At 35.2% G+C, this 26,699-nt stretch overlaps 1 protein-coding gene across 2 annotated transcripts in view; it reads right to left on the reverse strand.

Annotated features, from left to right (window-relative positions):
• The window catches only part of AFF3 (ALF transcription elongation factor 3), a 658,463-nt gene extending 632,180 nt beyond the window's left edge, over positions 1 to 26,283 (reverse strand). For both annotated transcript variants that reach the window (XM_051984722.1, XM_051984720.1), the window contains exon 1: positions 25,926 to 26,283. In XM_051984722.1, coding sequence (XP_051840682.1) covers positions 25,926 to 25,978 — 53 coding nt within the window. In that variant the 5' untranslated portion in view covers positions 25,979 to 26,283. The remainder of the gene's footprint in view (positions 1 to 25,925) is intronic.
• Positions 26,284 to 26,699: the final 416 nt, after the last annotated feature.

A 26,699-nucleotide genomic window follows, 5' to 3' on the forward strand; every position in this document is an offset into this window, starting at 1 on the left:
CTGTTCTTTTTTTAACTATTGTGGCACAGTGAATAGAATATCACAGACTTGGAGTCAGGAAAATCTGAGTTCAAATTCAGCCTCAGACACTTATTAGCTCAGGCACAAGCTGAGTCATGTTAACCTTTGTTTGTCTCAGTTATCTCATCTGTAAAATGGGGATAATAGCACCTAGATTCCAGAATTGTTATAAGGATCACTTGAGACAATAACTATAAAATACTAGCATTAGCCCTGGCATAGAGTAAGCACTAAATAAATATTAGCTGTTATTCTTCTTCTCATATCCTACAAACTTGTTGCTCCTAAGAGATCACAGGGGCAGACAGTGCTCTCTAATGCTTAAAAAAAAGGGACCAATTTTCACAGTCACAAAGATACAGAAAAACACAAAGACAAAATGGAAGACGAGACCTGCTATAAAGCAATGAGAACATACTGAAAGAACAAGGCTTAGGAAAAGATGAAATTAGAGAAGTAGCTAGAAGCCAGCAATCAGAAACAGAAACAAGATAAAGAGGAAAGACAACAAAAATTTTAAAAACCAGCAATAAGACTTTGAAATTCATATTCTTGTTGGATTACTGCAGGAGCAAGAACCTGTGCAAGATCTGACAAATATAGATCTGCAGGCAGAGCTATAACTAGGAATTATGCATCAAGGGCAAATATCACACTGGCAAGGATCTCAACTAGAGGTGAAGGTAAGGAACAAAGCAAGATGCAGAAGTTCATTCCTAGCCAACCATTTTGAACTTTCCTACTTTCAATCATTTTCATTTCTGTCTTGGTGCAAAATTATATTGTTTCTATACAGCTGAGGGACCCTTAAACTGGTATATTGGGACAAATACCAAATGATTTCATCCCGTTTATTATTGTTGTTCATCCTTCGTTTCTGAACAGGACCAATGACATCATAGATGATGTCTTGACTTGCGTGTGAATTGCATTTAAGTGAGGCAGGGCTGTGCAAAGTCATGAGCCTCATTCTTTCATCCAGGTGCATCGAAGTCCAGTCGCAAAACAAAAGTCAAGATGAATGGTGATGGCCGAGTCACTCCAGGTACAGCTTAGTCAACAAGCTATAGCTGGTGAATCATCTAAGAAAAATGATAAGTAGGTTAACCTGACTGGAAGAGAAGAGTAAAAGATAAGGAAGGATTCTGGGAGAGATGCTCAGTCTTAAGATAGGAGTTTGGGTACCCAAAGCAGCAGCTCTCTCTTTATCTGGGATTTGAGTAGAAAAAGAAAAAATGAGATCACTGCCTTTCTTTTCTGATGGAGCACTTCCTTCTCTATCACTATCATAGCAATGAACATGTATGTAGTACTTTAAATCCTACAAAAGCAATTTTTTAAAAATTCAACCAGAATTATATATTAAGTCATTTAAGAGATGCAAAACAATCCTGGAAAACAAAAATTCTCAACATTCACTTCCAAACAGAGAATAACTGCATCTCAGTCAAAGGACAAATTGAGATCTCATGGGATAACAAACCAAATTGAAGTTATATAAGAAGAATTTAACAGTATGTTTTTAGTTCAGTATTTTAAATGATAACTCACCCTGAGAAGTAGTTTTACTTAAATGTACACAGGTCTTAGTTTGTATTTCTCACTTTACATATATAAATTTTGTTCTGATATATTTTTGTAAAAAACAGTCTAATTAAAATAACTAACCCTGAAATATTTTCTTGTCATTATTATTATCCTTAGGAAGTTATTATTATCCTCATTTTAATGATAAGGAAACTGAGGCAGATAAAAGTTAAGTGACTGGCCCAGTGTCACATAGCTAATTAGTATCTGAGATCAAATTTGAACATGTCTTCTTGACATTCTAAGTTCCATTCTGTCTATTCTGCCACCTATGTGACATAGCTCTATTCTGACTTCCTCAGTCTCTTAACATTCTGTAGTTACAATCTCATCAGTCCCCTGTTCTGAGAAAGCTGTTCTACACATGGAAATATAGTCCTACTATCATAAAAAGGAAAAGAATTGGGTCAACTTGTAATGTGATATCCAGTACTCTTCAAATTAATCTTTGCATATCCTTGTGCACAGTTAATCCCTTTTATTTCCTGTTGACCTAGAGTATTCTGATAATGATGAATAGACATAAAGGCATTAAGTCATAGAACTTGAGGACTAGAAGAGGCCTTAGAGATATAAAGAAAATATCCAAGGGAAAAAAAAAACTTAAATACAGTAAAATTCCCTCAATAAGTCCCTATTTGCAATATTTTTTAGAGCAGTATATTAAATATTTTCTAATTGTCTTTTTCCTTCATAAAATTTTTCTAAGAAATAAATTTTTTAGTATCTGGTCTTTTGAAAAGCTTCTATAAAAGATTTTATTCTATGAGTATGTAAAATATTTTTTCTCCTATTTTTTTTAAAGCTTTGATTCCTCCACTATGACATTCACCCCATATCTACCATATCTTAAATTGGAATCTCCAGAACTGGGGGTATTAGATTATAGATTTGGAGTTAAAAGAAATCTTAAAGGTCACTGAAACCAGTCCCTTTATTTTACAAATGAGGCAATTAATTATTAGAGAAATGAAATGGTTTTTCCAAGGTCATAAATGTAGTAAATGGCTGAATCCTTCAACAATGGAACATTTTCAAAAAAACAAAAGGAGTTATTTGACACAGTGGCTAGAGTGTTGTAGTTGGGGTTGGGAAAACCTGGGTTCAAATCCAACCTTAGTTCTGGGTAATTCATTGGATTTCTGCCTCAGTTTCCTTCTCTGTAAAATGAAGATAATAGCATCTACCTCCAGGGGTCCCTGTAAGGATCAAATGAGATTGTAACATGTTTTATAAACCTTAAAATGTTACATGGATGTTCACTAGAATTTTTAGAAATGATAATAAAAATGGCAGAGAGCACTGATTTAGTATCATTTAGTATTTAGTATGAAAAAAAACTGAAGCAGATTAATTGTAGCATGAACATAACTGCTCAGTGCCCTCATAGATTCTTCAGTATCTGCTCTAGAGAACAGAGAAATAGCTTCCAGACTTTCAAGATGGGATCCTTGAGACTAGCATCCCAAAGGTATAATTTATCCTAGCAAGAAGTAAAAAATGGAATTCTATTCTGAAAATGTTTCATTTCTAAGAAATTCTATATTGAGTGATCCCTAAACTTCTGATACATGGTATTCTTTAAATTTCTTATATATTTAGTATGTGATTATCTCTATGTGTATGTATATATGTACATATATGAATATCTAGTGTGTGTAAATAAATATATGTATACATATATATATATTTCTGATAAAACTCTACTGCTTAGCTGAACCCTTCTACTGCTTAACTGTTTACCCTAAAATATTGTACTCTGCTTAACAGCAGGAGGAGAGATTGATCACTGTGTTCTTGGTGTCTAGCCAAAAAGACTATATAAAAATCCCTTGATCCTGCCACAGCAGCAAAAACTGTATTGCCATCAGTTATGTTAAGGCTGTTGTTGTTAATAATTTGAATATTGCAGAGAGGAGAGGGGGGAAAAAACCATAGCAAGGGCTGCATTAAAGCTATAAAAAGAATATAAGGAGCTGTTGTGTCATGATTTTATTATTTAGTAGTTGACCTTCAGTGGAACTCAAGCTACAATTAATAACTATAAATCTCCTTTGAGTACAGTATGATATGCATTTTATATGATAGTAATTTTAATAGAAGTACTTGATTTCTTAAGCCATTAAAATACAAAGGTGGTTCAATTTAATGCTAAAATCCTGCCTTAAAAATGACATGTTTCATCATCATGGCATTTTGTGTTTAGCAAAGTACTCCACACCCATTTTTCTTTTGGCAGTTATGTCTCACTACAATCTCAAAGAAAATGATAAATATCAGTAAGTCCATTTTACAGACAGGAAACTCCCCAAAACAAAGCAAGCCTAAAAAACTTGCCTTTATAATACCGTAAGTAAAAGAAAAAGGGGAAGCTCTGTAAGTTGTGGGTTGGATCAGCTTACATTTTTCCAAATAGTGGCCTATAACATTATGATTGGCCTATAACATTATGATCTTTCAATGGTATTATATATAACAGGTCTAAATTGTCAGACAGTCCAACAGAGAGAGAGACAGAGAGAGAGAGAGACAGAGACAGAGACAGAGACAGACACAGAGAGACAGAGAGACAGAGACAGAGACAAAGACAGAGACACAGACAGACAAACAGACAGACTGAGACAGAGATAGAGACAGAGAGAGACATAGAGAAAAAGAGAGAGAGAGGGAGAGAGAGAGACAGAGAGAGAGGCAGAGAGAGACAGAGAGACAGAGAGAGACAGAGAGACAAATGGAGAGAGAGAGAGAGAGAGAGAATAAATGGTCATATATTCTTTCATTTGATCCTCAAAACACTACAAATGGAGATGGTGCATATATGATCATCCCTTCTTTACAAATGTCAAGACTGAGGTTGATACTTTCCTGAAGTCACAAAGCTTTAACATTTTGAGGTTCTGTAAACCAAGGGTTCGTAACATATTTTGTGTTACCCTTTGGCAGTCTAGTGAAGTCTTTGAACCTCTTCTCAGAATAATATTTTAAAAAACACAGTTTTACAAGGAAAACCAAAAGTTAGTTAAAATGAAGATATCTCCCCCTCATTCAAGTTCACAGACTCTCTGAAATTATCTGGATTCAATGGAAATCTATGGATTTCAAGTAAAGAACCTGTATTATATTTTCACCAATGAGGTGATTCAGGCCAATTCCAATAGACTTGTGATAAAAAGAGCCATCTGCAACCAAAGAGAGGACAATGGGAAATGAATGTGAGACTGAAAATACAATTTATTTTCACCTTTGCTTGTTTGTGTTCTTGGTTTTTTCTTTCTCATTTTCCCCCTTTTGATTTGATTTTTCTAGTGCAGTGTGATAAATGTGGAAATATGTTTATAATAATTGCACATGTTTAACCTATATTGAGAGGAGAGGAAAGAGAGGGAAGGAAGGAGAAAAATTTGGAACATAAGGTTTTGCAAGGGTGAATGTTAAAAACTATCTTTGCATGTATTTTGAAAAATAAAAAGTTATTATTATAAAAAAATACTGAAAACATAAAAAGATTCTATGCTATAGACTATCTTGTTCCATCAGTATTAGTCGTAACTTTCCAAGGAAATTTTTCAGTTCAGTAGAAGCACTTATTACATCTTTTGTATTACTTTTTTTGTAAACCTCAGAGTGAGCTCATAGGTGTTCTATATACACTTAGAAAGAAGTGGTAGTAAGATGTGCTACATAGAAAGTGCTACAGTTGCTGTGAATTTATGGTCTCTTAATTGTTAGGCTGGGCAATAATTCTATGGTTTAGATTTCTCTTAAATAGCTACATAAATAATAATCCTTTGCTTGCCAAAACCAAGAAATTCCTCCAAAGTGAAGAGCCCCAACTTTAAAGGGTGCAGGAGGATTGTGATACTTATTAATTAAGAAAGTTTCAGAAAATTTCTAAAAATGTTTATACAAAATCTACTTCATCATAAAGAATTGGAAATCAATCAGATGCCCATGCTTAAGAGGATAAACAAATTGTGACCCATTAATGCAATGGAATATTATAAAATGCCATAGGAAATTATGAATATGATGACTACAGAGAAGCATGGGAAGACTTATTTGAATAGATGCGAAGTAAAGTAAATAGAAAAAAAACCAATGTACACAATGAATGACAGAAGGTAAATAAAAAAATTCGTTATATCAATAGTTAAGGTTAGGCCCCTTAGAAGTTCTATGAGAAGGCCCCTAGCCATTCTGATTTGCATAGATGGAAAACTCTGAGTGTGCTTATTCAAGCTTTTTCAATACATTGTTTAGTTTTGTAAAATGTTTTTCCCCCATTTTTATTCCATATCACAAGATAAGGTTTTCTGATTGAAAAAGGACTACATTGATAAATGAAACTACATAAAAAACAGAAGATATCAATAAAATTTATTTTTTAAAATGTGTTTCTACAAGAATTATGAAGCAGATGAAGCTTCCTTAATTGAAATCAACAAACACTTACTAAATTCCCACTGAGAGTACATATGTTCCCTAAGGCTTTATCCTGGGCCCCCTTCTCTCCTACACTGTCTTTCTGGGTGATCTCATCTGCTCCTAGGGGTTCAATTATCATCTTGATGAAGATAGCTCCCAAATCTACCTATCCAACCCTAATACCTCTTCTGAACTCCAATCCTGTACTTACAGCTACTAGCTAGATATCTTCAAGTGGAAGTACCATATTTAAACAACACATTTAATGCAGAATTCACTCTCACCCTTCCCCTTGACTGCCCCACCTCCCCGAAAATCTCATTGCTCTCCCAAGTTTCCATATTTTTCTTTTGATCATTCAATTATCTTATCATTCCCCAGGTTTGCAATCTCAGAGTTTAGATGCCTTATTAAATCTATTCTCAACATAATATAATTCTTCCCTTTCTCTCTATTCAAACAGCCAATATTCATTCTTTCTACTCTCTAATTCATCTTTCAAATAGATGCTGCAATAATTTTCCTGATATAAAGATCTAACTTCTGCTTAGAAAATCCTCATTGGTTTCCTCTTGCCTTTAAAATAAAAAAGCAAAGTCCTTAACTGAAAGATCTCTATAGCAGTTATATTATATAGAACAATGCTATCCTCCCAGTCCCTCAAGCTTGCAACCTAGCAATCATCCTGGATTCCTCACCATCTCTCAACTTCCATATCGACGTGTTGCCAAAGCCTGCCAATTTTGCATTTCTCAAATATGTCCTTGTTCTCTCCTTTGCTCCTACTCTAGGGCAGCCTCTCATCCCCCCGACTACTGGATTACTGCCATAGCTTGCTGGTGGGTCTGCCTGTCTTAACTTAACTTCCTTCCCACTTCAATCCATTCTCTATTCAATCAAAATGATTTTCTTAAAGCACAGGTCCAATCATGTCATCCCCTATTCAATAAACTCCACTGGCTTCCTATTATCTCCACTAGTAAATACAAAATGTTCTTTTTGGTATTCAAAGTCCCTCCTAACTAGTCTCCTCCTATCTTTCATATGTTCTTACATTTTAGTCTTTAACATGTATTTTTTGATTGAGGAACACTGGCTTCTTGCCTTTCTATAAACAAGAGCCTCTATCCCTCTGTTTTCCCCTATGCCTGGAATGTTTTTCCTCTTCCACTCCTGACTTCCTTTAAGTTCCAAGAGGAAGCATTCTTCAACCTCTCTTAATTCCAGGGCCTTCTCTCTGCTAATAATTTTCTATTTACCATGTATATATCTTCTTTTTATGTTTGTTTGGATATTGTCTGCCTCATTAGATTGTAAGCTCCTTAAGGGTAGGTGTTAGCTTTTGCCTCTTTTTATAACCCCAATGCTCTTAATAAATGTTTGTTGACTGATTGAGAAGATAATTATTCAGGAAAGAGTTAATAAAGAGCTAAATTTTTGCACCATATGAGAAAAAGAGGCATATAATTGCTAGTGGTGGGAATTGAAGAGAAGGAATATGTGATATGAGAAGAAAGAAATATGAAAAATGATATTGAAGTAGAAATGATAAAGCATAGCAATAGATTGATTATCTAAGGTGCGAGAAAGCAAAATGTCAATGATAACACCAAAGTATTAAGCCTTTGTGACTAAGAGTAAGAGAGATTAATAGAAATGAAAGAGATGGAGAGAACAGCAGGTTTTAGAGGGAGTGTAGGTTTAAAATTTTTAAATGAGTTTTAGTTAGAACTAAAAAAAAAAACAAAACAGTGAATCCTACTTATTGGAATCACTATAGGAAAAATCAGGTAAAGGGCTCAAAACTATTAGGAATATTAACCCATTATAATCTATTAAAAGGAAATTTTAAAACTTATATTTAGCTTTATAATGCTTAGATTCTGAAACTATTTAATAGGAAAATATTCTTTGGAAGGATAAATGGGAGACATGGATTTAGAGATAAAATCTAAAGTAAGACTGTATCAAAAAAAGACAATTTTACAAATGGAAATTTCTTGAGGATATGTCAACTTGAATATATTTAGCTAATCATTAGGCATGAGATCCTGAACTTGTGTTTATTACAGAGGTACACATTGAATTTTGTTCATCATAAATTGTGAGATTCTAGAGACTTTTCAATCATGATGACTGTAGAAACTAAAAGTATGTTGTTATTATTTACTCTTCATTCTAGAAGAGGACCATGACATCAGGGAGATGATGCCATGACATGCAAGTGAATTGGATTTAAGTGAGGAAGGGCTGTACAAGATCACCAGCCTCAGTTTTTCCTCCAGAACTATCTGGGTCCATTGGCAAGATATAGATCAGGATGGCTAGAGATAGCAACTAAACTATGGAATATCAGGAAATGTGTATTCCTTTATTTCTCTTTTGAGTGTGCATGATCTTCCTAATAACTACATATGAAGCCAAAATGTCTAAGATCAGTATTTTAATAAAGTAAATAGTTAATAGGTCTAAGGAAACATTATTAGATCCTGCTCTGTCTATTCAGAATCACTAAGAGCACTAAAAGTGATTTTAATCTCATCTAGAGATGTTGAAATACAAAACAGAGCATCCCTCCCCCCAAGATTGTAAAAATATCTTTTATATTCATTTGAGAAAAAAACTGTTTCTTGGCATACCTGCCAACAGGAAAAGATCTTGTTGGTTCTTTAGGCAAATAAGTTGAGTGATAGGAATTAGAAAAGATTTTCTAGGCATCAAAAGATCTTCAGACAGTCCCATTAGAGAACAGCTAATCTGTTGAAGTTTTAATTCTCTTCTAATGGGTTTTCTTCAAAGTACTTTACATCAGTAGCAATTAGTTCAAAATATTGCTGCTTATGTCCTCATACAAACTAGAAAGCATGATTGCATTTCCATTTATCTGGTTTATATTTTTACTTTGTACCAGTCTCCTACAGGTCTTAAATCCCATTAAGTGCTTCATAATGTTAGTTAGTCACACTACTCAATTTCATTAGAATGAACTAAGGGAAAAAATATCTCTTAGTACTCTCACTCCAAACATACCTGAATATTCAACTTGTCTGATGAATATCAAAGATGCACATGTCTACACTTAATGATTATAGATTTCAGAAGAAGAAGGAAACATACACTATTCTCTCATATTTTAAAATTCAGGAGGAATAAATTGGACCAAAGGCAATTGCACGCTGTGAATTTGTTCTTCGTTTTTGTCATACTATAAATTAGAGATTCTGGGATGCAGAATTTAGGGATGGTGGGGTGAAAGGACTTTGTCTGAGGGCCAAATTTAAATTTAAATTTAAAGAGTGTCTGAACATTATGAATATAATATCGTCTTCAACATTATGAAAATAAGCGAGCATGGAACTAACAAAAATAATTCAAACTAGAAAAGACAAAATGGCTTCCTCTCTAGCTATAATCACATCCCGGATAGGTTTTTTCCTCTGATCTGGCTGTATCCTATTCTCTGCTCACTTTCCACCCAGAATTAACTGATTTGAGAATCTATTTTATGCTCTTTTCCTCAGGTGTAGGGATTTCTACCTTCAGCTTTGTTGAAATATGAAGTTTCACTAAAAGCTCTTTACTCATTCTTGCTTGTTTTATCATTACTTATTCTTACTGTAACCTCAATCTTGAACCCACCCATATTTTTTATTAAAGTTTTAAAAACTGGCCTCTGAGAGCACAAAGCTTTTGCTAAAATCCATAAAAGTTAAACTAGTTTCTTTTATTTTACATCACACAACTGTCTCACAATTTCTCAAGAACTATAGATAATTTACTTTTCAATCAATTCATTGGAAGAGCAAGAATAGTTATGAGTTATTAGATATTGAATGAAATATTGATAAAGTCTTATTAAGCATTCTCCACAATGACCAGCACACAATAGATACCCAATAATTATGTTAAATGACTTTTAATACAAATCTCACAATAAAAACTACTTAACAACTTCTTAATAGTTAAATATACATTCATTTTCATGTTACATGACTGACAATATTTAAAAATTAACATTTCCTTTTGCTAAATGTTTTCTAAGATTTTATCTAGTAATGTTTCATAACATTTATTATGAAGAAGAGTAGGTATAATATTTTTTTCCTAAATATAAGAAGAAATTTCTCAGACATAAAATAATAGGCTAGTTTCTTCTTATTGACTATATCACACAGAGTTAGGCAGTGATTATTTAAGGCAGTAAAAAGAAAAATTAGCAAATAGAAAGAACAGTTCTTTTACATTATATATACATATATATGTATGTATATATGTACTCCTAATATGGCAATTCTTAATGTTACTCCTTGCCACTAAGAGAATTGCAATTGGAAAGTGAGCAAATAATTGAGCAAATTATTTACCATTTTAATTTAAAGTAAAGTTACTGATTAATAGTGCCCCTAAAATTTGGTCCACTTAGTAATTTTTTTATTTCTTTGCAATTAGGCAAACCAGATAGATGCCATAAACCACCTTTAGAGCTTGTTGATTTGGCAATTTAATCTGCGATGGGTAGAATTACTTATCTTCAGGTTTCCTTAGAAGAGCACTTTGATACAATGTCATCTTACGAGGTATGTTTATAATAAATGCAGAGATGAGAGGAGGGGGAAAGAGAAATAAGAAGAAAAACCCAAATCTGAAGCCTATAAAAACTGAGCATATAACAATTAACTCCACTCCCTTCCAGATCAAAATAATTTAACTCATGCTTTTATACCATATGCTATTATACATCAGACTTCATAAGAAGCCTGGGTCATTCTAGGTCATGAAATGAGAGAGGAAACATGCTGGTGCTGAACAAAGCAATGATCATAATGAAATAAAGAGCATTTATTCATCTGAAGCAATGAGGCAGTACTAGACCTGATCCCTTAGTAGCAGGGGCAATGAGATACTAGTAATGCTATCATAAAGATAAAGCATTAATTTAGAAACTCTTTAGGGTCACTAAAGTTCTGGGACATTTAAGACTTGGTTCTTTAGTTTGTCTGAATTGGAAATAGGGATGGTGGTAGGTAGTGTGTTTGTGTGTTTTGGAGGTGGCTATGAGAAGTAAAAGAGGGAGTCAGGAAGAATAATGTCATTGGGGACATTGAAACAGAATTGAAACATGGAGGTGTTAAGAAGTGGGCTTTGCTGGAGATTTAAAAGGTTCATGCACTTGGCAGAATATCATTGCTTGACCTCCTGGTTATTGGCGTTCTCTCCATTAGTAATGTGTGTAAATGTGTATTACAAGTATGTAACATCAGAGTCTTAGAGAGATAAGAGACTCTTGAAATGTTTTATTCCAAGAAACTCATTTTTTAGTTTAAGTAGCTAAATCCAAGAGATATCAAATGAGGATAAATAGTAAAGCTCAGTATGTACTTAAGTAGGATACGATGGGGAGGAAGGGGGAAGAAGGGGCAAAAGCAATCAGGGTTAAGGAGCTTGCCTGGGGTATTGAACTCAGATCCTTCAGACTACAGGACTGGTACTCTATCTATAATGCCCCTTAGTTGTCCCACAGGATACAATTTTTAAAATCTAATATTGAAACTTCTCACTAATTACTCCATTTAATTCTAAATAGAAGTGATTTACATTACCTGTGTTAATATACTAATACGCATGAGACTGCTATATAAGTGCAAATATGGTGAAATTGCAATGGGAGATACAAAGAAGACTATGCCATAGTCCATGTTCTTTATGGAGAAACTCCTCCTCAGTTTATCTTTCTCCAAGTTTAATAAATGTGTATTTCATTCATTAAACTGGCACAGGCCTAAGGCCTAGAAAAAAAAATTAGGCTAATCCTAAGAGAAATCAGGTCAAAATAAATTTAAGGGAAGTTGAAAATTCAACCTCTGGCAGTGGTTTTGTTCATCTCTAAGTCAGAGAATGATCACTGCTATCAGATCTATTGGGTTACCATGAAAATAATTTTATCAGATTGATAGACTCTTTATTAAATCACCCTGAAAAGCTTATGTTTTTATAAAATTACAGGCTGACAGCTTTGGAGTCAGCCATCTAATCCAAGCTCCTCTTTTTGATGATGAGGAAACTGAGACCCAAAGATTATGATGGACCTAAGATATAAGATCCTAGATTTTCTGCTTCCAAACCTTGCACACTTACTATTCACAAAGCTAATCCTAATCTTAATAATTTCTAAAAGAAGAAAATCTATACCTTCCTTTAGCTGTTTCAATGTCTCACAACCCCTTAAATCAGGAAGCTATTCATTTTGTTTTGCCTAAATTCCCTCCTGATACAAATTAAGTTCATTTCCTCTTACCATTTCTTCAAAGATGGTTAACTTTTATATTAATAACCCTTTTTATGGAATCATAAAATCATAAGCCTAGAAGAGATGTCAGAGGTCATCTGGTTCATATCTATCATAGGCACAACGCTGAAAATAAACCTTAAGGAATTCTGTATGAAGAATACCTTATACAAAAATCCAGATTCTGTCTCTATGTTATTTTCACTCTTTTATTGCCATACTGTCATTATCGTTATTAATAAAGTTATAATCAGGTGTTGAGGTAGATTTCAGCAGCTGTGGTGAACAGTTGTTACCATTTCCTTCATCCATAAAACTTGTCAATGATGTGGTTTTATGACCATGCAAATAATTAAAAGAAAATAATATGTAGACAGTGTGCTTTTTCTAGATTTTAAGTACTGACAAACCAAGCACTACTGAAATATGAAAAGAAGTCATACTCAGTTCAGCTGCAGTGATGTCTCATTAATTAGAACTCTACTAATTCAAGATTTTCAATGAGGGAGACAGAGTATGGGATTTTAAGGAAGGTAAAAAGTTTTTGGGGTTTTTAAAGTGGTATAAATATACATTCATAGGTATAGAGCTTGAAGGGACCTCAGAGGTCATTTAGTCCAAATCATCATTTAAAGATGAGGAACCATATAGTTTAAATGATTTATCTGAAGTCTTGTATGTAGTAAGTGGAAGAACAAGGGTTTGACACAATGACACATTGTGTCCACTGATTACACATCAATTCATTTTTTGTTTTCCTTTTTTTATTGCAAAGCTTTTATTTTAGTGATATAATAATAATATATAACAAATGTTCTATTTTAAGTTACGTTTTTGTCCAATAACTTCTCATTTGTATTTTGGTACAAAGTTGTTTAACTTTGGGGTTAAGTGGGTTTTTTAAACTTATGTGTATTATATATATATTTTATATATATATATATATATATATATATATGGGTTCATGAAGAGTTGAAAATGGCTGAAATAATTAAACAATATATATTTTGCATGAATATATATATATATACAAAATATATTCATATATTTCTCTATCTCTTTCTATAGAAAGAGATGTAGACTTCCATTGATAGAAATAATAGGGACAGATGATATATGAATGATAGATAGATGATAGATAGAGATAATAAACAGACAAAGAAACAAACCAAAATCTTAGCACTGAAACTTTAGGATAATATTGGGCAACTTTCTTTTATAACTGGCAAACTAGAATGAAAGTTAAATGACACCAATATCACACAGCAAGTCAGGGCTAGAATTTATATTTAGTTGTATAGATACATATATGTGTATGTGCATGTATGTGCATGTACATATATATCACTTAAATGCAATTAAATGATGAAAAATTATTCTAGTATTATGATTTTTCAGTGATTTGGATAAAATATCTTGCCTTGTCCTGATTAATTCTGAATTAATGTGATTTTACAGATCTTCATTAGATGCTGATTTCCTGAGAGTAAAAAAGAATCTCACCCTGAACTGACCCCCTTTAGGTTTTTCACTAATCCATTAAACAAATATTTACTTAGTACTTTTTGTTTATATTTTCTTTCCTGATATCTGATGCTTATACTTCTCTGATATATTCCTCATAGGAGTCATTATTCCAAATGCAAGCATGCTAATTCAGCATACAGTTTATAACCCCTCCATTCCAGCTATCTTTTTTTCAATCATCCCTAAAAATCCCCAGGAAAAACATGTGTGTGTGTGTGTGTGTGTGTGTGTGTGTGTGTGTGTGACAGGTTCATAAATCTGGAGGACTATGGGTCACTAAGAATGTCTGGAACCATCAATACTGAGTTCTATCAATATACATGAAACTTTGGGGCTCTAGGGTGTCAACTTGTTCATCTAGGTAGCTGAGAGTTAAAAAATAATAATCTAGCCTCCTCAGTTTCCTTGGCGCTTCATTTGCACTCCTAATTTTCTATCTAGATACAAGATGGAAAAGTAGTACATTTTCTTCCAGATTATAAATTTCAATTCCTCTGAACTCCTGAATATCTTAACTCATCCTTGGGGTTTTAATATAAATAGGGAGACTGGGAAAGAAGCTAATATTCTGGTACCTTCCCTGCCAGTCAAAAGCGCCAATCCATTTACCCTGTGCATTCCAAGATTTTGAATCTGCTTTATTAACAAAAAAAAAAAAAAAAAAAAAAAAAAAAAAACTAGGAGAAAAATCATCTGAAAGGGTTAATTCTTAAGGAGGAAAAAACATGATATGTATTATATTAAAATAGCTCTTTTTGTTCCCCCTTCAAAATGAAATTGGACATTAATAGTAGGTCAGCACTGAGCAGCTTAAAATGCGTTTTCAGGAACATAAACGTAATTTTGATACAAGACACTATAGATATGGCTCATGATAGCTGCACTGAGCTCTCAAAAAAAACTCAACAACAGCCTCAGTCACAGCAGATCAGCACTATCCGGGTAATCCTTGCACTTTATTCATTTTTCCCTAAGCACAGTCAGTGCAGTTAAGGGTAAATGTTTCATCCTTATACACTTACACATGCATATATTCATGTGCTGCACCATGGTACGGAAATGAGCTAACAGATTATACAATTTGATTTCATATATCAGATCTATAAAAATACAAGAAAAGGGCATTGGTATGGATGTAAATTAGATTAGGATGATTTTTTCCCCATTCATTTTGATGCTACAGTGTATTTCCTCAGGAAGACAGCTTACCCTAGGGTCTCTTAACTTAGTCACCAATCAGGTAGGTAACTTCTCTATCTACTACAAAATGGTGAATTAAGAAGGCTGTTCAGCATCCATGGGAAGAGATTATAGGTCACAATATTTAGAGTTAAAAGAAAGCTTAAAGGTCATCTAATCATACTATATAGTATACATACTATATCTTTTAGCTAAGATTAAGTGACTAAGTTCACAAAGGTAGAATGTGACTGAATCAAAACCTATCTCATTAAACTCAAAATATGGTTTTCATTCCACTACACAACACAGAAATGTTAGCCACCATGAGGAACCTAAGAAGACAGAAGGGACCATTAGCTACTGACCATATTCTCCATAGGTACCATTACACTGATCTGGGCTTCTATTTCTGTTTTGGCTTGCTTCATGATGCAGAAGCAAGGACTAGCAAAGACACTGATCTTTGTAATGCAAAGTACCCATGTAGCAAAACTCACCAATCACAACCTTTCAAAGAAATGACAAGGTAGTTCTCACCAGTCACATGAAATAAGAGGAAAGCTGGATATCACCATATATCTCTCTTCTCAATGACAGAAGATTGCCAATTCCAAAATTCAGAATTGCTGAAAGCAATCTTTCTAAGTCTTACTTGTGGCAATCCCACTTGTGTTTCTGAGTTTCTAGAGTTTAACATGTTTCACAAGTTGGAATTTTCCTCAGCAATGAGGGATTCTTTACCTTGCAACATCCATCCTATCCATTACTATAACCAGAATTATCAACTTGGAAAATCTTTCCACCATTCCAGCCCTTTTCTCAAATTGGTGAGTTCATTCCAGTGCCAATTTTTCAACAACTTTCATTTTTCTCTCAACTATGCTTTTTACTTTCAATATAATGCCATTTTCTGCTCCCTTGTGTTTGAAGTATTCTTCCTCTCGAGGACAAGCCTTTTTTTTCCCTTGCATTTGTATTCCTAATGCTTAGAACTAACTCTAGCACATAGTGCTTAATAAATGTTTTTGGTTTTTTTATGGTCATTTAGTAGCACCTTAGATTTCTGAAAGTTGAAATTTTGGCAGATAAATAATGATAATTTCAACATTATTCATTTAGTTTTACAGGCAGCTTTTTCCTATCTTATATTTTTTTCTTCTTCCATCAGAGTACAAACCTACTGACCTTGGAGTGTGACAGATAGCCTATGCTTTTAATAAGGTTTTTTCTAAATCATTTGACTAAGTTATTATTCATATTATTTCTTGAAATCTACTAAATGGCTTGAGTGTGCATGGAGAGGCATCAACAGTACTTTTATAAATTGAGGCAATAAATAAATAAATGCATCTTTCACCACGGGTCTGGCCTATAACCCTTTTAAGCACCAAGCTCCAACTAAGGACAATGAGAATCTGACATTCAAAGGGTAGAGTAAATTAGTGGAAGTTAATATTGCATTAGAAATGGTTAGATACAATTAATCAGACAACATATATGTTAAGCCTTCATCATACAAGATAACATCACTGCCACTGGACTTTAGTGACAGCAAAACTCACAAGGGAGTCAAATCAAAGGGAGAAATACTTAACTACCCAAGAAAAGATGGTCAAATTCTGAGTCAAGTATTAGTACCACCCTGTTCTTCTTTGTTTCTCCTATATCCTATTTGAAGTCATTTGGCTTTTGATTTTCATTTTTATTTTACCCAAAGCAAATTGGTAATCCCAAACTAATATAGAATCAAAGAATCTCTAAGTTAGAAGGGATCTCAGATCCATCTAGTCTACTTTGTGATAAAACAAGAATTAATATCCAGTTTTTGCTCAAAAATGTCTAATGAGTGTAGGGATGTAGACCTGACAACCAGAAGACTGATACATTTTTAGTATGAACATATATACTTCATAAATCAGCAAATGCTACCAAACAAGGCTTGATTTATTGTTTTGTTGATTGTCTAGATTTAAGAAAGTAATGGGAAAATTAATAATGCTAATTAAAATGTCTAACAGTATAATTTTCCCCCTTTGGAGAGCCAGTTGTTAAACATTTACCAATATACCACTAATGGTAAACTTTTTCTTCCTAAGGCACTTGTGGATAGCTCTCATTTTAATGGAATTTTATTTAATGAGCTGGAGAAGAAATGGCAAACCACTCCAGTATCTTTGCCAAAAAAATCCCAAATGGGGTCACGAAGAGTCAGACACAACTGAAATGACTGAACAACAATAAAAACTTTGCTTCAAAAGTAAATTTGCCTCTTAGAAACTTCCCCTTTTGATCCTAATTTTGCCTTCTAGGGACAAGAAAAACAAATCCATTCCCTCTTCCATGTTCAAACATTTGAAAACAGTTATGTTCCCTGAATATATTCTTTTCATGCTAAATGTTCTCAACTCTTTCAACCCTTTCTCATATTCCACAAGCTCAAAGTCTTTCATTACCCTAGTTGTCTTTTCCTGGATACTCCCCAGTTTTAAGGTCCTTACTCAAAGGTGACATCTCAAATTGACCACAATACTGTAATGTTGCCTGACCAGGGAAGAGAACAGCATCTCCCCCATCTCCCTAGTCCTGAACACCATGCTCCAATACAAACAGCCCGTGACTAAGTTATTTGTCTTAGATGCTTTATCTCACTGTTGACTCATAGTGAACTTGCAGTCAACTAAAAGCCTTGTATCATTTTCCCCCTTTGGACAAATCACTGTCTAGGTATACCTCCATAATTTTGAATGTGTAAAGTTGATGTTTTTTAACATAACTATAAGACTTACAGTTATCTCTATTAAATTTCATTGTTATTAGCTATAGTTTAATGTTCTAGCCTGTTAAGATCTTCTGGAATTTTAACTTTGTAATTTATTGAATTCTCTATCCCTCATAGATTTGTGCTACAAGCATCCCCCCATTCCTTTATCCAAGTCGCCAATGAATTCCTTTACCCAAACCCCACTGTCCATTACTTCACAGTATGTTTCTAAGACTCATGGCCCTACTGTTCTTTAGTATGCTTCACAAATGAAAATTGATTTTAACATGTCTAAACAAAACCCAATTAGGATGGTGAATGCATACTCTCTTTTCTCAAATCCCAGAGCATATGTCAAAGCAAAATAGAGACCACCATCTCTTTCTCCTATGTAACCCCCTTAGTGCAATATAACCCTTTGTCCATATTTTCCTCATATAACAGGATATAGGGAAATTTCAGTGAATCTGTCCAATAATACTGCAGCTAGGTCTGACAACTTAGTGTACTTGCATTCAGAATAATGATTGTGGAAGGTGGCATATGGCACATATAATGGGGGTATCTAAGGCTGATGGCATTCATTCTGTGCTCCAGAGAGAGGGCAAGGTTGTCTTTCTAACAGGACACTAGGGAAAAACCAATTTCCAGCCTTGGTCCCAAGACAGCAGTACAGTGATTCTGTAAAGAAGTGTTCCCCAGAGTCCTTGGAAGAAAAATAACTTATCCTGGGACTTGGGTGTCTGTTAGAGATTCCAAAAGATCCCTGACAAACCAAAAAGTGTTGAAAAGTCTAACTGTAGCCCGTAGCACAATTTTATTCCCTGATAAGCTGCTGTGGTAGCTGGAGGATCCCAAGTGTGAAGAGCAGATACGAACAATTGAAGTAGTAGAAATGATGGTTAACCCATTTATTACTGAATTTATTTTTTTCCATGGAAGTCTTTGTTTTATTTTGTTTTTAATTTCCTACCATATATTGTCCCCACTTGGGCCCAATTAGACCAAGAAACAAAACAAAGTAAAAATCACATCAGGATTTTATTTGACAGAAAGGCTCAGAATAATAAAAATAAATGCCGGACCAAAATGTAACCTTCAGGCATTGTGGAATGCTAATGTTATTCTATAAAAATCCAGCCCTTCTCCCCCCACCAACTCTTCCACAATTCATTCTCAGGCTGCATCCCCAGAGAAGAGAATCCAGTATTTCCAAATAGCTTTTGAATGTCAAAGGGACCTTCACTCCCAGGTGACAGCTATTTCAACTGACACATAGCACCTAAGATTCCAAAATAAATATCTTAAGCCTTAGTCATTCCTTCACAAACATGCAAAAATCCTCAGAATTCCATAGGATAACAAGCTCTTATTTCAAAAATAAGCTGTGAAGTTTAAGAAAGTAAAAGCAGATCTGTTATTTCCCAAGGTCGATGCTTATTAACCTGTGCAGAGAGGACTACTTTTTAAGTAAACTACTAGAGAGCTAATTAGCATTTCAATGAGAGATGATGCCAAATCTTCTCTGAAGCTCCACAGATAGGAAAACAGCTCAGGTGTGACAAGAGCAATTTACCTAAGACTCTCATACCCCCATAGGAATCTCCTGTAGAACTTTTGAAAATTATTATCTTGTCTACATAAAAGGTAACTCCAAATTATTCTTAAGCATACAAGAAGACAAAACTGAGGTATTATAAGGAACTGTTCTCAAAGAAACAGAGTTATTTCAAATCAATTGTTTGTCCAGCCATAATGATGATGAGACCCATTGGGGAGAAATTAAAAGTATGTATTTACCCCTTACCATTGGGATATAAAAGACATAAAATATAAAAATGAATCAAATAAATGAATTTTGCATTATCCAAAATTTGTTATCCTCCACTAATACATACAGTCAAAGAATTTATAATTGAAAGGGATCTTAGGTTTGATTTTGTCAAATACACTGCAGAAATCACTTCTACAGCTCAGAGATGGTTGTCCAACTTCTACCTGAATACCTCTGGAGATGGAGAGGATCTCATATCCTCAAGCAGTTCATTCTATATTTGGACAGTTCTAAATTTTAGAAAATCCTTCCTTATACTGAGATGAAATCTGTCCCTGTAACTTCTATTTATCCTTCTTAGCTCTGCCTTTTAGAAATTCACAAATCAAATCTATTCCTCTTCCAAATGATGTGATTTTAGACTCTTCCCACCATCCTATATATTAATTTTTATGAAACAAAGCAGTGATTGACTTGATAATTTAATAACACCCATGTGACTAAATGAAATCACTCAATATTTATTTTCAGAAAAATGTTAAGATGATTTAATAATTAAATACTTGCATGTATTAGTAGTACAACCATAAATAGAATTGTATTATTCTGCTATATATGTGCATATTATACAAGAGGCAGTCTAGCCTAATGGACTGAGAGCTCACCTTCCCAGTCAGGAAGATCTGAATTCAAATGCTGCTTCTAACACATACTGACTATGCTTTTACAGCCTGTTCATATAACGTTTTACATAGCCGTCAGTATTGCAAGTAATGTTGAAAGATTGCAAGCTGCAGAGAAGGTGTTGACTTGCATGGGGAGAGGGAAACAAAATTGCACTGGAATAACCTCAAAGATGGAACACTGAACTGGATAGGCCACATGTTTAACCCAATAAGGGTTGTTTGTTTTTTTAATTAAGCTTTTGAGGGGAAGAATAATCATACTTAGTATCCATGGAGCAATTAATAATATTATTTAACATCACAACTTTGTGAGGAATATCATTATGACTGCTCCCATTTCCTAAGTGATTCAGGATGGAGAATAATTGCCTAAAGCAAAACAGAGTCAGAGCTGGAGACAGTCAAATTCACAGATTTTACTTAAATTCCTAGACTTAAAAGAATAGACAATCCTGAAAATAGGTTTGTAGTTTTTATTTATAAATACATGGTGATCATAAAATGCTATTAAGTAATAGTTTGTATTTTTGGTTTTGTCACCAGTGACTTTGATATCATCATAGTATTTTAAATTGTATTTGGTTGAACTATGAAAATTTTTGTTTGAAGGGTTACGTGTTTTTTGTGGAGTTTTGTAGTGTTTTCATTTCAATGTGATTTTAACCCTGTTCTTTCCAAAGAACCTTTTTGAGGCCCAAGAAATCTAAAACTTAGTAGTTGGTCTATTTTTGTCTTTAGATGACTTTTCCCAGAATTATATTTTTATCCTTTCACAATACTTTTCTTCAATATTTCAGGGATATATAATTTCATCATTGTAGGTACAACTTGTACTGGCATCAGGTACAACCCTTTATAAGTTAGAAGTGGTCTTTAAGAGGTGCTATGGCTGAGAAATTTATCACCCCATGGCCAGCTTAGTCTCTCATACGTAGCCAAGATGATCCTCAGAAAACAGACCTATACACTATTGCTGGGATGATCCTTGAAATGTTTCAGACTGATAGTCTTAACATATCCACTCTTCTCCACTATTCTACAGGGAGATATACAAATAGGACTTTATTCTTAATATTCTGCATTTCACAAGAGAATCCGGACCATAAAAAAAAAAAACCACTTCATCATAAATAACATCCATCATCTTCATTTTAGTAAGCACCCACCTACACACACAATATGTGCTGACTGTAGATATAGTAGAGAAAGGATGGATATTAAATACTTCATTTACTGTAATTATGGAAGCTTTATCTTAAGGGGGAAAGTTAACACAGAAAGTATTTGGGTAAAACTGAATCAATATTGGCTTATCTTCAATTAAATTCAGATCAATAAACATCTATTCAACATCTATTTTGTACAAGACATTGTCCCCTAAGTTCTGGAGACACAAAAATAGACATGACACTAATACTGCCCTCGAGGATCTTCTAATATAACAGAGCAGATAGAACATGTCCATAAATTACTATGATATAAACAATAGCAAAATTTTTAATTTTGAACAATGAGAAGGTTTATATCTTCAGAGTCTAGATAAAGTAGTAGTAGTACTAGTAGCAGCAGAAGTATTGACAATGGTAGTGATTGTGATAGTATGGTAGTGGTAGTTGTAGTATCTTTATATCTTTAATATTTTACATAATATTTAACATGTATTGCCTAGTTTATTTAAAGAGGCCAAATTAGAATTTTCAATATGTTATTTTGGAAAGCAAAAGCTGTTTCCTTCAGTTTCTCAAATCATGTTATATCTGAAAATGTTTTATGTATTGTAGAAAATTCTGTATCAAGTCATTTTTTTCTGTCATGAATTAATTGGTAATTGTAATTTTACCCTTTCTAGAATGTGAGCTACTTGGATGAACAGTAAGGGACTGTCTTACTTTTATGCCTTCCATATACCAAGTACTAGCATTCTGCTCATAGTAATTCCTGAATATATGCTCATTTAACAGAGCTAGCCCATTCAGAGAGACAATGAAGATATTGCTATCCTAGTAAAGAATGTATATTGTCTTCTGCATGTGCTACAGAGGGAAGAAGAGTGGAAGTTGATGCTATAGTAAAGGCTTCAGAAAGTTAGGATAAAGGCCAAAATTGGTCATGAGTAGAACAGGAAGACTAAGAGGTCCTTTAACCCTAACTGTAGGAAAAAATCATCAAAGCAGACTCATGGACAAGAAATGGAAAAGTACCTATTCTTAGATTATCTGTCCTATCTACTTTTCTTAAACAGTAGCTATGAAATAGTAGATGAAACTAGGAGTTACAATGCAACTTTTATGATATATTTTAAGTAAAAAGTTGAAGCAGCGATCTGAATAATTTAGACTCCAAAAGCTATCACTTAGAATTAAAGAGAGGTTTTTGCTTAGGTTAGTCTATATTGTCTAGCTAAGTTATCAAATTTATCCAGTAACAAGTGGACTAAATTCTTCATTTTGCCTGCATTAAACACAGCCTTAAACCATTTGGGGATATCTATATAAATAGTTCTTTGACCACTAAGCTTCCACTATGCTACTTCAGATGCAATGTTAAAGCATCACTGACAGACCACAACTTATTTTGTGGGAAGAGGGGGAAAAAAAGCTTGCCAATTAAGAAAATGATTTTGATTGACTTCTAATTCCATTTTTCTATTAGGAAAAAAAAAGACTAAAAATTGGATTTTCTTGTTCTGAGTAATCAAGAAAAAAAAAGTCCCCCCTCCCTTTATTTAACTCATGCTATGCTGGTTTCAGATTTACTTTGGCTGATAAAGAAAAATTATACATTTTTCCTGAAATGTTTTTTTCAAGTATATATTAACTTTTGTTTTAAAAATTATAATTATCAATAACACTAAACTTTGCCAATATAATTCTAAAATTGCTTTGGCCATCGATAAATTTTTAAGCTCCATAAATGCCAAAGAAGTTACATTCTCATATATAGATAGATAGATATAGATATGTGCACACACATACATATTATGCAATGTAAATTGTACATATATACACATATGTACGCATATATATGTATGTGTATATATATGATTTGAAGATTTTTATTTTTGTTTTTTAGTGGAAGACAATATCCAAAAACTCAGAATAAGTTTAACTGAATTACTGTTTGATTTCATGAATATTTATGCTAATCCTACTTCACAGAATCTCAGTATCAGAAAAAAAAATCTGAGAAATCTTCTAGTTTAAGCTCTAAAAAATGCAGGAATCCATTCTCCAAATATAGGTCTTTTGAAAAATTACTCTAATTCACATATTTATTAACTACTGTGAAATGTGAATTCAGTATCTGGTTTGAAAAATCAGAAATATTGCCCCAATCATATCAAACACATGAAATGGGGACTAGAGCTGTATATGGATCTCCCAGATGAGGAAATTCTAATAGTGCAGATCATAACTTTCTCTACTATTTATGATTTTAAAATGTTGCATAGAACAACTTGAACAAGATCAACTAGCCAATATGTGCCAAGAAGTGGGACCTGAACTCAGGTCTTCCTAGTTTTAAAGCTATCTTTCTTCCTATTATGCTTCTCCTGATTTTTTTTTAAAGATTAAAAAAAAAGAATAGAAAATCTGATCATATATGCCTGGGCTTTTAAAAAATGTTTTTTTTTTCTTTTTACTTCTTTAGATTGTTGAAAAATAATAAATGCCTTGGAGTTAATCCACAGTAATGATTAACTACCTTTTAGAAGCCAAAGGGTTGTTTCTGTTTCATTTTCAGTTAGCAAATGGACAGCAGCATCCAAAAGAGTCTGAAATAATAAATCATTCTCCATGCCTGGAAAACTGCCCTTTAAATTGAGCTAAACTCATTTTAAGAATACATTTGTACCTGGAAAGATTTTGCATTTATTCCAAGACTCAACATGACAAAGATATAAATTCCTGCAATAAAAGGCAGTATAGCTGAAAAGCTGAAATAACCTCAAGTACAGGAGCCATGAACAGCCCCATGGTAATTAGTATCTATTCTACAGTAATAGCATGTTTCATAGTCATAGTCTATTGGCTCTTTGAAGTTTCCCAACTTAATGTATAAAAGTTTTATTTCATTAAAGCCCATCTTTGTGTTTTTTTAAGAGGCAACTTTATGAGCAGGAAGCGGCCCTAATCATGATTTTTTTAAGAAGAGGCTATTCAGTAAAGCTTTGGCTTTTGTGTTCAAGTTTTTGGCTACACCTCTCATTGAAAATATAAAATACAATCACCAAAACATTAAATAAGAAAGGACAAGGAACTCGGTCCTAATATGTTCTGTGGCATTTATATACCAGTGTATCCAAAACAACATGTTTCACATTTTAAACAATGGGTGCTAACAGCAAAGCACTTTTGAGTTTTAAAGACATGTGAACTTAACCGATCTGAAATAGAAAAAGAAAAGAAAAAAGGAAATTGTCCAGCTCTACAAATAAGTGATTACCAGAGGCACGATAAGAACAACAACAACAATAATAATAACAACAAAATGCAGCTAATATGCTCGTTCCAGCACATGCTTATTCCAGCATATGTTCATCCCGGTAAATATGAAACACAACACAAGTTCCTCTAGGAATGTGCAGGCAGTAATTTCACTACCTGAAGAGAAAGGTTCCAAACATTTAACAGATAGTGAAGGGATGGAGAGGGGGGATAGAGGGGGATGATGAAGCAGCCAATAGGATTTTTAAGACAACCGCAACTAGAATTAAACTGCTTCAAGCACCTTTTTTACGTACAGCAGCTACTCGTTATGGGAAGTCAATGCAACAGAACGGGGAGATTTGTCCCTGGCTCCCCATCCTCATACTGCAAGCAGCAAGCATCGAATAAAGGGATAAATGGGAGGGGGTGCTAGGTTGGGGTTGGGAAGTAGGAGGAGCAGAACAGCAGAAGTTGATGGGTGGGATAGGGATGAAGAGAGGGGGCCCAGAGGAATTATAAATCTCGAGGAATCCGTCTCCCTAAACCAACATCTCTGGAATTCCCCCATTGAAGATACTCATCTCTTCTCCCGGCTGCACTTTTCCTTCTCAGGTGGGTGGGTACTGGAGGAGAAAGAAGGAAGCCAGCAAGGTCCGGAAGGGATGGGAGACAAGGAGGGGGTGGGGGCAACCAAGCATCCTACAGGGCACAGTGCTCCGCAGCACCAACTCCAGGACACTGCTGGTCTGAACTAGTTGGGGGAGGGAGGGTGAGAGGTGAGAGAAGGGAGGAGGGGGTGAAGAGAAGGGGCGGAAGAAAGACGAGGGGTTGCTTCCCTAAGCACCAAAGACATGTTCTAGAAACTGGTCTCCTTCTTGTCTTCCCCTCTGTTCCCCTTCCGGGCTGAGCTTCGCCCCTCACTCCTCAGACTATTGGCCCCTTGGGCTGAAGAGGCCAGAGTGGGAAGTGGGGAGGAGGACGAGAAGCTGGGGAGGCGGAGGAGAGGGTGCATTCATAGGCTGGGGGAGGCACGAGAGAGGAGCAAAAAAGAAAGGGGGCAGAGAAACCCCTTCAGATGAATCCCGACCTCTTTACATCTCCCCCACCCCATAGTGATCGACAGACATCCCCCTTCCCCGGTGCCTCAGGTGCAGCAGCAGCAGTTGCAGAAGGAAGCCGAGCAGCCTTCAATCCTCCCCTCCCCTCCTCCCGCTGCCTGTCAAAGGCACAGAGTGTCAGGACTCACCACAGAGACTCCAAGTCCCATTCCTGAAGCAGGGCTAAGTCGAAGCTGTCCATGGTGGGATGTGTCAGCGCTGCCGCTGCCGCCGCCGCCGCAACCCAGGCTGCCGCTGCTGCTGGAACTGCTGCTTCTGTAGCTGCTGCTGGGGCGCTGCAATGAGAACAGTGCGTTCAAGGTGCATCTTAACTGCGCCGAGGAGAGAAAAGCCCCCCTCTGCCTGGCTGCCTCCCTCCCTCCTTCCTTCCCTCCTCCCCCTTTGCTTCCCTCCTCCCCGCCCCTCTCCTCTCCCTGCTCTCCTTTCCCTGCTTCCCCTCCCAGGAGGGTGGCTGTGGGGCTTTCTCAGGCTCTCAGTCTCCCCCCACCTCCCCCTTGCCTTCTCTGCACGCAGGCAGCCAGAGAGCAGCGGCACACACACACACCACACACACACACCACACACACACACACACACACACACACACTCACTCTAGACAGCTCTCCTCCCCCACTCTCCTTCTCTGCTTTATCCTCCTCCCTTCCTCCCAAGCTCCCTCCCCCTCGAGCGCAGCCACTCGCCCACTGGCGGCTCTCTCTGCTGCTGCTGCTGCTGTCCTCTGCCTCTCTCCAGCCTTCCTTTTCTCCTCCGAGAGGTGTGTGTGTGTGTGTATGTGTGTGTGTGAGTGTGTGTGTGTGTGTGTGTGTATGCGCGCGCGCATGTGTGTGTGACTCACTCGAGACGGGCGCCCTCCCTGTGCACGCTGCAAAAAACCCAACAGCTGCTCCTCTGTCTCTCTCGCC

Source organism: Antechinus flavipes, chromosome 3 (assembly GCF_016432865.1).
Source record: "Antechinus flavipes isolate AdamAnt ecotype Samford, QLD, Australia chromosome 3, AdamAnt_v2, whole genome shotgun sequence".
NCBI classification, from domain to species: domain Eukaryota; kingdom Metazoa; phylum Chordata; class Mammalia; order Dasyuromorphia; family Dasyuridae; genus Antechinus; species Antechinus flavipes.